Below are 14,230 nucleotides of genomic sequence, written 5' to 3'. Positions count from 1 at the left end.
GGTACAACACCGTTCGTGAAGAAGTAGAGCGGGTCAAACCAAATAGAAAAGTTCTGTATCATTTTGCGATTTACTTAATAATTAGTGAGAAATTAATTAATTGATCTGCGAATCAACGTGCATCCACGCGATTGTAAACACGCGGCGAGGCATTGGGAGGAACGTGTTTCTAGCAACGTTAGCCAATGATAATAATGCTGGGTTGTCTTTCATCGCACGCTCATTCGCAGATCTTTATTAATTAATTTCTTATAAATAATTGTGAAAACGCAAATGAGAATTTTTCTATTCGGCTCCATCTATCCACTAGTGCTGTACACCTAATAATTAGAAATCCTGTATAATATATTATATGTTAATATATTTATAAATATAAATATAGATAGGTTCAATATATAAATTTCTTGAGTAGAAACTTAAAATTCCCGCGCTTCTCTTTCCCAAAGTTTGATCGATCGACTCTTGATTCTGTTCCGCGTTTTGATTTCTTCCCAGTCATTTTAATTCTTTTAAGGAACATATAATTTAAGCAACGAACCGAAAAAAATTAATTTAATTAAAGTCGTTTTTGCTGCGGGAAAATTTGATACAAAACTGCAAGCGATAGACCAACGGTGTGGATGGCCGTAGCGATTTCTTGCCAACTTTTATTGTTCTTTATAGAACTCATTGAAACGCCGAATTGTTTTACAACAAAGAAAACATCGATTTTTAGTTTTTGTTCACTTTTGTAATATAAACATTAAATATAAAACTTGAAGCATTTTTAAACACGTCACGCGCGCGCAATGGCCCGTAACTTGTAACCACAGCTGCACTCGCGCCGGAAGTACGTCACCCTGGGGACGTTTCGACCGACGTCGGCGAGATGGCGCCGCGTCGGCGGCGAAGTGCAACGAGCCCGCACGAGTGCGGCCGAGGCGGCTGGTCGCGGTCGCCATTTTGTTCGGGTAGTCATCGGAATCATCTTGTCTCTGTCACCACGGTTATTTCGTCCGTGTCTCGTTCGGACGGGGTAAAAAGCCGCCGACTGTGCCCGCCGTACGCCGTATACGCGCCGCTCCGCCCGTACGTCGCACCGCAAATGGCTTGTCTGAACACCCTCAAGCAGGAAATCAAAACGCTCGAATCCGTCTTCCCCAAGAGCCATGAGAGGTTTCAGATAATGTCTGCGAGCGTGGACGAGCTCAGCTGCAGATTCGTCGGTAAAAATGGGAAGAAGTACGAAATACACGCCAATATCACAGTAAGTGCAGCAACACACGCGCGTTACATGGCAAAGAAGGGACCGGGGGGGGGGGGATATCTCCGATTGTGCCGCTCTTAGGACGATCGTTAGGCATCTATCTTCTGTGAGTGAACGAGTGGAGTGCGTTGAGTATATACCGTATATACGGTACACGTTCGTTTCGTTTCGCCGCTTCGGTCCTCGTCTCGTTCATCCGTTCATCCCCGTTTCGGCCGGACGGACGGACGGACAAAGGAGACGACGACACTCCGACGTTTGTTTGGTGGTGCCGCGGAACGGGATCCTCGCCGCCGAGATCGCTCGATTACCTGATATCCCTCACGTCTCCCGTTCTCGATCGTCTCGCCACGCCGTGCGATCGATTTTTTTCCTCGCTCTATTCTCCTCCGTGAGGACTCCGACGGCGGATTAACGGCGCGGATCGAACGAGAGTCGATGCCCGTCCCCTCGCGCGGGGAGTATCCACCGTTCCGGGATCTCGCGGGCATTGTTTTTTTTTTTGCCTTACACCGCATGTCAGAGACAAAGGTAGAGGAGAGAAGAGCACCCGGGGACAAAGAAGATCTCGCGCCTCGTGACGTTCCGCGTTTAGGAAACGCAATTCAATCGACGGCGCGGTCTTTTTTTCTCTCTTTCTCGTAACGTCGAGGCGCAACGGTGCCGCGTTTTCTGTCTGTGTACATACATACGTGTCCGCGATGTCAGCATGAGTAACGAACGTCGCAATCGAGCGCGATCCTTTTGCAACGCGCATATATTTGCCTGTCGTACGATTACAGCGTGGGTATTTCAGCATCATTGACCGATTACGCGACGGATGTCGGTGTGTGCGAGTTTTATTTTTTTTTTCGGTGTTTTTCTTGCGTGCGTGTTTAAATGTACATACAACGTGTGCGCTTGCGTGTCGTGTATGAGGTACGGTTCTCTGTGTTGAAAGTTTGTTATCTTTCGTTTTACAACACTCTCTCTCCCGGGGGTTTCTACAATTCTTACAATACGGTCTCGGTGCAATTGAACCGCTTATGTTGTCCCGCGCGCGTTAAGGTATATGAATTGATTTTTGTTCGTCCCATCCATAACGCTGCATCAATATTAATGGTGTTTACGTAGGAAACCTATCCTTCAACGCCACCCGTCTGGTTCGCCGAATCCGAGGAGACTAGTGTTACGAACGCTGTACAAATTTTAAGTAACACGACCGGCCGCGACAACCATGTAATCAACCAAGTTGGTATCCTGCTGAAGGAGTTATGCAGACTACACTCGTTACCGGAGCCACCGGACGTCGAAAGGCTGAGAACCGCCTTGGATCCCTTACGTTTAGGAGGATCGAACGAAGCTGTGGCGCAGAGGATGGACGCCGAGGACCTAGACGATATCGACGAGGATGAAGAGAGCGAGACTGAAGAAGACCTTCATCTGGATATGGACGAAGGAGACGCTAATTCTAAGAATAAGGTAAAAAGAGAGAAAGTTGCACGATTGGTTTTTACTATTACTTTAGTTACCGCTGTCGTTAATCTTTGTCTAATTGATCTCAATCTTTAATGATACAGAGCGAAGAAATGGACTTGGAACACCTCGCGACATTGGAAAGGTTGAGACAGAATCAGAGACAAGATTATTTAAAAGGATCTGTTTGTGGAAGTGTACAAGCCACTGACAGACTCATGAAGGAGCTGCGTGATATATACCGAAGTGACAGCTTTAAAAAGGGTATGTTTAAGTTTGTGACTACAATCAGGCCAAATTTTATTGATTATTATACGTGCATCATATATATACAGTTTGAACAACATTACGTCACATGAGACAGTTCATGAGAAATATCCTCTACCTGATTGACTATAGACAATTTTGAGTTCTTTATATATCTAGTTACAATTAAAAATGAATTAGATGCTTTGTCAATATATTTTTAATTGTGAAATTATTTGTTGTGAAATTTCTATTGGACTTTTGAAAGAATATGGCAGTTCATGATCTGATATGTCACTGTTTGTATTTAATCGGAACATATTTTGTGAACTATGACTTGTGCGATCCACTAGATGCTTCAAATGCTTCAGAGCATTATTTTTTTTGTTTAACGTTTGATATACAACAAGGATGAAATGTTTCCAAGAGCGGTTGGAGCGCCAAGTGGATCGCACTCTTGATATTAGTCAGATATTGTCAGTTCAAAATTTTGTTGTCGAATCTAATATTTCAATGACAATTTTTATTCTATGAATTTTCGGTTTAGTTTATGAGTTTATATAAACTTTTTTGTTTATTATGAGTTAAAAAAATTTACTTCAGAAACTTGTCAAAAGAATTTCGAAATATCTTACATGTATTTGATTTTTTTTTCAGGAATGTATAGCATAGAACTAGTAAATGACAGTTTGTATGAATGGAATATCAGATTGATGTGTGTAGATCCCGATTCACCACTTCATAGCGATCTCATTCTTTTGAAAGAGAAAGAGGGCAAAGACAGTATTCTTCTCAATATGCTTTTCAAGGTAACTTATTTGTATATAATTAAACTTAAGATTTAAGCTTTATAATAAGATGTATTTATTAATTTGCAATTTTTAGCAATTTTATCTAAATTTTCTTTCAGATATTTTATTCTAAATTTTTATTATCGTAGGAAACTTACCCATTCGAACCTCCATTTGTAAGAGTCGTACATCCTATCATATCTGGTGGATACGTTCTCGTGGGAGGTGCCATTTGCATGGAACTTCTCACAAAACAGGGATGGAGTTCGGCGTACACGGTAGAAGCTGTTATAATGCAGATTTCAGCGACGTTAGTGAAGGGGAAAGCGCGTATACAGTTCCAAGGATCAGGTGGCGCTGGCAAAGTGTGTGGTGGACAAGGCCAATACAGTTTGGCACGTGCCCAACAGTCATTCAAGTCTCTTGTACAAATACATGAAAAGAATGGTGAGAATTCACTTGTTTTATACTATGTTAATTCGTTAATTATTACATCGCTCAAAAAATATTTTGACAGGTTGGTTTACACCTCCAAAAGAGGATGGCTAATGAAGACCGGATTGCGGAAAAATACCGAAGATATGATACATGCTTACAGCTGAGACTTTAATTCGGTGTGTGCCCAACAAGTAATTGTTATGATAATGATTTGATACACAAACACAGCAGTAACTAGGTAACTTAAGATACTGAATTAATCTAACATATAATTCCTTTGATGGCTAAAAAGGCTGCCGTACACCTTGGTTACGTATCCATATTTTTTTCTGTCATTAGTAGTTAGATCGCGAATTGTATCGATAAATGTAAGGTATCATTTCGCTTGAAATTGATTCTTATGTTTCGAGAATCCCAGTTATTACTATATTGTAATATAGTAATTTTATGTACTCCTTGAAGATACATATGTTGTACGTGCGAAACAGTGTAACTATTCTGAAAAATTGCGCAATCGTGCTTCCTGTCTCTTTCACGGGAGGAGATTATGGTCGACGTTTTAGATCAATATATTACTGGACAAATTTTAAAATTTTTCCTTTTATTATTTTATCACTTTCCTTATTTTCTATAAATTATGTTCTGTGTATTTCAATGACAAGGCTATATTTCTTTGCTGTATATGCCGTAAACAAGTAAAAATAATGGTAGTGAAAATGCATCTCTTGAAGAAAAATGTATATTACTTATATTCTTGAAATCCTTTGCCAGGCATCTCGTAAATGCTATCCAAAAATTACGTGAGTACACACAACCAAAACATTTCTTAAAAAAAAATTATGTGCAAAGAAAACGGCTAAATAGAATATAAAAGTATAGTTTTACTATCGGGAGGCTCTAGAGAGTACGATCATAGAAGTTACAAAAGTCTCTGCAAGCTTTTCAGACTTGCAATTAAATATGTTTTGTAAAACTAATTTTGTCTATATCAATATTAATCAAGTCAGATTTTTGACACGAGAAGCGATATTTTTTTACATTCGGCGAATAGTATATTTCGTAGCGTTATTGGATTAGATGAAACGTAGATCTTACAATATTTGTATTGTATACGATGCAATAATTAATATGGATGTTTATCTTTTTGCATAGAACGTAAGAGTGAGAGTCAGATGCGAATATATAGATGCTGTAGTAACATATTTTCGTTTTTAAAATAGTAAATATTACAAAAGTTTATATGTTGGTCTTTTTTCTTTGCAATATTATCGAGACAAACGGCTTATAGCGTTCAATAATATATATGTATATCCCGTTGTGTGTAATATTCAATCGAATATAGGAATTGTATAGATGTATATAACGCAAATACTCTTTAGAGTCTTTATCGGAGGGCATAAATGCAGTAGAAGCTCAAAAGTTTTGGTTGTGTGTTTCATCTACAAATCCATTCTAAAATCTATTCTCCATTATTTTCTCTATGACACAATCTATAAGATGTAAAATCATATATTGTATATGCAAGATATAATTTTTTTAATAAGAGATGCGCGAGCTAAACATTTATTCATATGGAATTAATTCTTATGTGCAAATTTGTTTTCGAAGAACTGCGTGAGTTCCATGCAAATGTTAGAGTTCTAGTAATCACGAGAGGTAATTTTTTCAAGCGATTTACACGCACTCGGTAACAATCGACTATTGTTCGTGTAAGCGGTAAATGGCCAAAGTGTTACGTACGCACTTCTAAAGCGAATTTGTCCATTAGAATTAAATGTAACAATATAGTAATGTTTGTAACTTTAGTGAATCTAATTTTTGCTATCAATTATACCTGTAAAGGTATATCCCTTTTTCACAAAAATTGTATATCTGTTATCGGTAAATGGATATTTCCAACACGGCATTGAAGTTGAGTTGCTGAAATTGAAAAATTACGTTAATTGATAATCTTCAGATTTGTATCGCACTTCTAAGCATTTATAATGCAGTTTGTTTCGTACATACATACATAGATACACACGTCTTGGATTCATAGACTGCGTTCGAAAACTTTACTTGGGTGCACACCGTGTCATTCTATCTTTGTTATTTACTAAAAGTTGAACAAGGACAGAACGACGCTGGTGTACACCCGAGTGAAGTTTTCGAACGCAGCCATACATGCATATACCACATACACATATATACATACGCATTCTGTTCCTTATGCTTCATCTTCCTACGTAATTTCGAACGCGTAGTTTCTGCGACCATCATGTTCATTTGCAAACACGTCAAACGTGAACATTTATGATTATATATCGATTAAGAGTAGTCATATTATTTTCATAAGAGTCGAGGAAATCTGTCATTTTCGTTGTAAATATCGTCAATCGAAACAACCAATTATGACGGTCCATAACTGTTATACTTCAGGGATTTTTATTTCAGACGTATTACTTTTTTTATAATATTATGTTAGGGTAACGTGGCTGCGTAATTATCGTGTTTGCTTTCGTTAGAATGAATGAATATACCTGAACGCCTATTAATCGTATGGAGATGGAGCAGTACATATGTTATTGGCAATAACGCATGTACGATGTATCAGTACACATGATTATCGGTATAACTGGATCGAGTAGCGTGGGTCACTAGGTTTCGTTCGCGGTACAGTTAAACTCGTTTGTGAGCAAATCGTCATATGAGCAGTATCGTCATATAAATAAATAGATTCTTAAGTATAGGTGTGCGATCATCGAGCTCGTTGTCAACGGGTACTCACGATTTGTACAGCCGCCACCCGTTTGACACTGAGTACTGGTTGTTCGACGTCGTTAAACGTTATGTTCTTTGCCAAAACTTCGTGTCGTCTGTTAAGTTTTATTTTTTTTTAATGTAATAATTGCGTATGATCGCAGGGAGCAACGTGACATGTGTATTTTTGCTACAAATATCATTAAGACTCTTCGTTTTCTTAACACGACATTCGACATTCGGCCCTCGCCGAATATTCGTGACGATTTCAGAAATCTCAGAGTCTCGATGTAAGGTTTGACATGTCGCACGCGATTAGTTCGAATTAATTACATTTAATAAACGAGATAACTACACGATTGACGAGAGGTGCGTACTAAGATAAGATAATAATTCCGCGCGGAACGTACTCGGGATTCGTTCCGGATTAAACTTTTTTGACGAGAGAATGTGAGCCTAAAGGACAAGTGGAAGTTTTGAATTAGTCGGTTATTACATGACTCCGGGATGCATTTCTCAAATCTTTAGATTGTGTGTGGTAATGTAGTTGTCAAATTTTTGTTATGTATTCGAGGGTAATCTTTCTATTTGAAGACTGAATAAAAGTAGAACTTGAACATACTTTTCTTCCACGTTACATTTGTAAAGTGTGTCTTTTACGCGATGGTTGGAGATTCGCGAGCATGAGAATAAAAGATACTCGAGCAATTTATCCGCGTCGAATGGGGGACTTTCTACGTACTTGTGAATATGGAAACATGAATTATGAAATTGTGATTCTTGAGATTTTCGTACGAAGGCATTAAGTGCCAATTGGGAAGGTGGATATACATATCCCATTCCGAGATGTATTTGTGGCAAAAATAGTCGTCTAAAGTCTCTTCCAAACCAACTCATTTGTTCCAACTTTTCACGTTTCGCTAATGACGTGGATATGTTTATTATGCGTTAAGTAAATGCGAATAATTGATTGATGTAATGACAAATTATTTCTTTTTGTTTAAAGGGAGAGCACCCGGTTCACGCGGAACATAAATAAGTGAACTGAAGCGACTGTAAAAACATGATACAAGCATACTTATGGAAATTATTACATCCACGTGTACCTGGTTACAGATCCGCATTCTTATCAAGACAGAACGACAAGTTATAATCTGCGTTTCGCTTGAACCGTGGTATTTGATCGTATCCATTTGATACTCGGGATGTAACGACTTTGTGTATCGTGTTAAGTATATGATATAACTTAACTCTCATATTATAACATTTTCTGACGAGGGTATAGACTTCCGGATTGAAGCAGTGTGTGTATGTGTGTGTCGTACGCGTCGAGAGAAATCGCGATTAGAATTTTCTTTATTTTTAGTTCTGGTCGCAAATCGTCCTCTCCACCTTTTCCGCAAACGTTATCTTGGGTGTCGTTTCTTTTCTCGACGTAGACGCGATGACGATCCCCGAGTCTAAACCCATAAGTTAACTTATGTCTCTACTCTGTCTGCGTACCTATTTGCGTAATTAACTCATTGGTCAACCGAGAGATCGATTAATTTTTGTTAATCGGTCGCGTCGTCTTATTGTCAATATCTATAATCTTAAGAGTACTCTACGTATCTTAAATCTGCTCCACTTGTATATCGTACCATTACTGATTTGAGTGAAAGTTTCCATAATTCTAATATATCGAGCATTATACTTTCTCTCTCTTTCCTCCTCTCTCTCTCTCTCTCTCTCTCTCTCTCTTTCTTTCTCTCTTACACCACAATTTCACGTTAAGTTACGTTAATTATTGTTTAGGAGAACGCTACGAAACACAAAAAATAAAGATTTTAATAAAAAAAACTTATTTGAATTGTGTACATATACATACACACGTGCGCCCTTTTTATATTTACAGATACATTGTCAGGATATGACGAATGATTAAATTATCGCGCCGTATACCGTCTCCGATGATTTCCAATTTAATTTTCAATATATAATAAAGAACGCTAGTAAATTGTGAAATAAGATACCACGTACCGACGAAGGTAAATAGTGGAATATATACGATTCGAATCATGGCGCATAAATGAGATGCGCGAAACTTTTGAAATTTAAGACTCGGAGCTACGTTCAGTACGCGTGGAGATCCGCGCCCCGCGGCGTGAAATCTGGAGATCAAATCGATCGAGGTCATCGATAGAAGACTCGGCGCTACGTTCAGTACGCACTACGCGCGAAGATCCGCGACACGACAGTAATGTCGTCATATTCGTCACGACCTTCGCGAGTGGCAGATCGTCGGAGGGTTACGCGTCGCCTCGCCGCGATAATCAAGTACGTACATCCGTCGAAAAATCGCTGATTTAAAAAGAAGTAACGTAAGCACGCCGGTGAAAGAATTATCGTCACGTTTTGTGCCGCGTTCGGGTCGCGAGTGTCGCGACGCGACGTGACGTTTCGAACGTCGAAGGGACGACGGAAGTTTCAATCTCGCCGACTCGCCGTTCTCGCGTTTTTCTATAATATCGGCGTTCGCGACCATCGAGCGAGCATTGTGTTTGATAAGTGATTCACGGTGGCCGTCGAAGCATCACGATTCACGTCAGATGCGTCGGATTAAAACTGGCGGAAATAGCGGATATGGCGGGTATGGCGATCGGTAAGTTACGTTCGTTTTTTCGACTCGGCGCGGCGTGCGCCATTTACTTGCGATTAATTAAGAGCGCAATCGGGATTATTGATTGAGCGTGTTTTACGAAGCGATTTAAATTCTTCATCTTTCGCAGAGATCTATTTTATTAATTTATTGATTTCACGAGTAATTATATATACGAGGTCTGTCTGGGAAACGCGCCTGAACTTTTCAAATAGGAAGTCTCCCGGCTCATCTAATTGTAAGAGCTATTCAGCCTTATCGCCTTCGGAGTACCGCCCCTTCATTCGGCATGATACGATCACGGCGCTGCTCTCTGCTGGTGTTTCTTCCATGTTTTGAAACATTCTTGGAACGCTCCTTCGCGAATTGAATATTACGCAGGCAAATTTTCTTTAATCGAATCGATTGACTCAAAATGATGGCCTTTAATTAATGCACTTCACATAAATTCGTTGCTCGTGAAAATCACTCGTTTCAATCAACATAAAAATCGCGCGCGGAGCACATGGTCACAAAATCAAATAAAACACAAAATGACTAACCGGAAGTAACTGGTATAGATTTCACTATGAGGTTTGCAGATCTTGCCGCTGGAGCTTAGCACAAGCTGCGTCTCACTAAAGCCGTGTTTCAAAATTCACTGCCAGTGTTGGGAATCTACAATACACGTAACGTATACTATAGATATTCAGCGTTGACAATCAATTTTGGCCTATGGAGCTTTCCAATCAATAGAGTATTTGGCTTATATACTAAAGGGCTCTGTGTTTCAGCCGTATTGTAAGGCGTTAGGGTCTATCCAGACAAACTTGCACAAGTGCATGAGCATATATGCATAAGGAAATAGATTGATCAATTTTTTTATGCACGTGTATATGGACCAAACCATTTCCTTATGCATATATATATATATATAGATTATGATAGTACGATCACGTAAATACATTGCTGTTTGTAGATTACTATGTAATGCTTAAAGAAATCAGGTCTTTATATTTTTTATAATAAAAAAAGAGACTCCCACACAACTTACAGCGTTGGTGCGCTATTTCAAAAGTTAGGGAATTTTCCAGATAAATCTCGTGTATGTATAATAAATGAAAAATTTATTGAACGATTTATTTCTTTAGTTATTTTATCAATTTTTTCTATAATCTTAATAATTTATTAGTCTTGATTTTATCAAAGATTTTATTTGGATAAGATGGATTAGTGAAAATATTTTAATCAATTTTAATGACATAATGAGAGAGATGGATTTATAATAATTATGGTAATTTAATAATTTATAATATGATCGTGATAATTTAATGATGATAGAATAATGAAATAATTTTCACGTAAAGAAATTGCTCGATTAAAACTTAAAACATTTTTCTACAATAACGAATGCATTTTGACAATGTCTTTTATAATTGACGCCTAAGGCTACGTTTCGATATTCACTGCCGTGCTGAAAATCTATAGTGTACGTGACGTAAACTATAGATTTTCAGTACTGGCTGGTGAACATCGAAACGCAAGCCTGACTATCAAACAATTTTTGTAATTATTATGAGGTAATCATGTTCGTTCGAGATAATCATAATCATAATTCTAATCGTAATCAATTATCATTTGATACACCTAGGATGAGTAATGCGTGAATTTTCTATATTTATTATACGAAGTAAAATCGATTGTCGTTTTACGCTTTACGACTGGGTCCAGATCAAGTGAACGGAGTGCGAATCCGCGATGTTCGCATTTGATTACATTGCGATTAATCATGACCATTCATAACAATCGATGCTTAGAACTTTTCCACTGAGCCAACCAATCAAAAGGTTCTATATTGATTTTGGCAATTATGCAAACGATTGAATGCCATTTGTTCGCATCCACTGAAGCAAGCTGTTCATCCGTGCTCGTTCGCTTCGTCCGGATCTAGTTTTATCCACGCAAACGCGCGACTACACAATTGATAATACCAGAAATATTTGTAGAAATAGAACGTTCCATTTTTCCGGTGCTTGAGGGGAAAGAAAGTAGCGCGAAAATAGGATTTCGTTCTGGCTATCGAATTTTTACGACATTCGCGCAAAGCCTGTTTACAGAAAGCATCGTGCTGCTTTCGAATCTCTCTTATCTCCCAGTTTTTACAGCTAGTGCTTTATTTAGCCAACTAACGTCAAAAACAGTATTATAAAACAGGTTGATCGGACGGTCTTTCCTCTCTTTAATTAATTATTTAATCAAAAGACCGATAAGAGGTCTTTCAGGCTCCAATATACTTGTATAAAATTAACTTACGTAAAACTCGTGTTAATCGGGATTAGACTGATTGGCCGTAGAGCTAAAGGAAAAGTCAGATTCAGAACATAAAGTTTTCTCGCAAATCTTTTTCTTGTATATACATATATACAATATATACATACATATAGAAGCGTGTAAAAATATATTAAAATTATAATAAAAAATTTTATTCTTGTAAACTGAATTCTGTATCATAATGGATATTCATGTAACATTGATATCGGGAGAATATCTTTTATGAATAATATATATACATATAATATTTTAATTAATGAAACATTGATATTACTGGGTTCCATAACCTATCGAGAAAAATATCCCGTGTGCACTCGTCATGATTGCACAAAGGGGATTTCAAAAGTGAATTGCATTTAGCTCACGTAATTAGTAGTCAAGTTCGGCGAAATTCCGTTTCGACAAGGTTCAACAGTATTGCCTGTTATATATACGTGATCGCGCGTTGTTGTTTATGACGTTACGTTGTTATGGATAGAACGTTGCATGCCGAAAGATTCGCATATGCACGAATACGCGATACGCTCAAGTAGCTCGCGCGATCGAGCTAATTTCCTCCGCTCCAATTCCCTAAAGAGAGAACGAAAATTTTCGGTTATCTCTGATCGCAGCTTCTATAATTGCTTGAATTAATTCACCGTGAATTGCTTTATGCGAAATTAATTAGCTCGACGATGCACAGAGGGATCTCGAAGTCTCAAGTTTTGAACACTGAATGTCTCTGTGAGTAAGCATCAAGTTAAGATTCCATCGAGACGAGACCTGTTTGAAAATGAATAGGATTACACAAATAGGAGGAAGATTTTATTATTTATTTGCCAACATCGCGAAACTCGAAACCCATTAAGCTTATTCTTCTTTGCATGTAACTCACTGTTGATTCTCCGATATTTTTGATAAGGAAGAAACTGTTTTCGGCCTTTGATAAAAAAATAACGCTCCCTGCATCAAACGCGTCTGTTGTTCAAGACTCGTGTAAAGATAAAGGTAACGCGTAATGAAAGGGCGCGCGACTCTCTAGCCAGAGAAAGGGTCGGAAGACGGCCGTATACATCCGACCGTTCGTAAACAGTTTACGGATGCGTGCTGTGCGATGCGTGTTTAAACGCGGGTAATAAGAGCGTAACGCGCTGAATCACGAACAAAGGGTAATAGCGCTCGTAACTCGAATATTAACAGGGTCTTGGCCCGATTCAATTTAGCGCGGGTTTGCCCAAAATTGGATCTCTCAGTCGCCGACGCGTCGATCCTCGAGTTGATACCCTCTGTACCGATTCTCGTTTCCGTCCAAGGCGGCATCTTCGCCTTGCGGAACCGCAAGGACATCGGACATCAGCCACGGGTGCGCAAACAAGTGTACACACGTTGGAGAACTTACATCTACACGGATGCCCGGCCGCGCGTATCTGTTAGTCTGGTACCTTCGCCACGAGCTAGGCGAAGTATCAACAGGTGCTGTCAGTCGGTTGTTTCGCTTAATCGGTTTCTATTCTGCCCGAGACTTCTAAGCTCCGCGCTTGGCAATTCGTGACACTCCCCGGGGGAATCTTAGACGTTACACCCCCCCGTTCTACGCCATTTACGTAGTCGACCCCCGATCGTGCGCCCCGTTAAGGCTACAAATCGCACTTAACCGATTACAAGGAAAAGCTGTTCTCGGGATTGCAGGGCGGGATTCAAAGGCGACGATGTAATCGTCACGATATTATGATGTAATATAACGAGTTATTTTCCGCAATTCAAGTCTTATATAGAACGATAATCAGATAAGTCTGGTATTTCGAAAGTTTCTTAATTGCTGTGGAAAAGGAACCTTTAACTATCGTCTGCCGATTTCGTTTTTTTACATTTTTCTTTTTTTAGAACCTCGATTTGGACCTCTTCTCCGTATGTACTGCCAAGCCAATTTTATACCGCTCGATTCAACGTGTAATTGAAGATACGTCTCTAACGTCCAAAATGAAATAACAAAACGCATCGTAAGCGGTCGGCAATGAGATAAGTTTGGCGTTCATTCCGCTCGCCGGTGCCAAGCCCATTCCGAGATTGAATCCCACAAAACTGACTGCGTCACGGTGTTATAATTAATTTATAATACCTCTAATTGCGCGGGCCCATGTAGGATGTGGCTGTCCCGGCATTTAATTTGCTCGCTAATTAAACAGGCTACGTTTCCCCCCCGTTGGAGTCCAGCGTGCGACCATTCCGCGCTTCTCGTCTCCCCCAACCGCTTCTTCCCGCTGTGGCTGTCGCGCTATACTTTATTACTCCTCCAAAAAGCCTCGCAATAACGCGGGAGATCCAAGTGCCCGCACTACATTCCGCAGCTGTGTATACAAGAAACGTAGCAGCGAGACACGAGCAGAA

At 39.3% G+C, this 14,230-nt stretch overlaps 2 protein-coding genes across 4 annotated transcripts in view; both read left to right on the top strand.

Moving 5' to 3' along the window:
- The first annotated feature begins 897 nt into the window (after nt 1-897).
- On the top strand, nt 898-8,764 carry LOC139817523 (ubiquitin-conjugating enzyme E2 Q2). Of its 3 annotated transcripts, XR_011733253.1 has the most exons (7): nt 898-1,246; nt 2,360-2,707; nt 2,806-2,965; nt 3,605-3,756; nt 3,888-4,185; nt 4,256-4,352; nt 7,922-8,764. XR_011733253.1 is itself a non-coding variant. In XM_071785685.1 (6 exons), exons 1-6 carry the CDS (start codon nt 1,085-1,087, stop codon nt 4,285-4,287), a joined length of 1,152 nt encoding a protein of 383 aa, XP_071641786.1. In that variant the 5' UTR covers nt 899-1,084; the 3' UTR covers nt 4,288-8,764. The 3 variants fall into 3 exon arrangements, 2 of the variants coding, with proteins under 2 accessions (XP_071641786.1, XP_071641787.1); XM_071785685.1 differs by having other exon boundaries at nt 899-1,246; nt 4,256-8,764; XM_071785686.1 differs by lacking the exon at nt 898-1,246 and adding an exon at nt 1,459-2,293 and having other exon boundaries at nt 4,256-8,764.
- A 186-nt stretch (nt 8,765-8,950) lies between these two features.
- LOC139817527 (zwei Ig domain protein zig-8) overlaps nt 8,951-14,230 on the top strand; it is a 129,284-nt gene continuing 124,004 nt past the window's right edge. Inside the window, exon 1 of the mRNA XM_071785694.1 lies at nt 8,951-9,556. The gene's annotated coding sequence lies outside the window, so the exon portion shown is untranslated. The remainder of the gene's footprint in view (nt 9,557-14,230) is intronic.

The sequence above is a fragment of the Temnothorax longispinosus genome, chromosome 8, assembly GCF_030848805.1.
Source record: "Temnothorax longispinosus isolate EJ_2023e chromosome 8, Tlon_JGU_v1, whole genome shotgun sequence".
NCBI lineage: Eukaryota > Metazoa > Arthropoda > Insecta > Hymenoptera > Formicidae > Temnothorax > Temnothorax longispinosus.
Note: the sequence above shows the minus strand (reverse complement) of the source record. Positions and strands in the feature narration are given on the sequence as shown.

What these genes read in the sequence shown, in the direction of transcription:
- LOC139817523 (XM_071785686.1), top strand. Translation starts at nt 2,126, where the DNA reads ATGTACATACAACGTGTGCGCTTGCGTGTCGTGTATGAGGTACGGTTC. An exon ending in ACGCTAATTCTAAGAATAAG is followed by an intron (nt 2,708 to 2,805) that starts GTAAAAAGAGAG and finishes TTAATGATACAG; the next exon opens with AGCGAAGAAATGGACTTGGA. An exon ending in AAGTGACAGCTTTAAAAAGG is followed by an intron (nt 2,966 to 3,604) that starts GTATGTTTAAGT and finishes TTTTTTTTTCAG; the next exon opens with GAATGTATAGCATAGAACTA.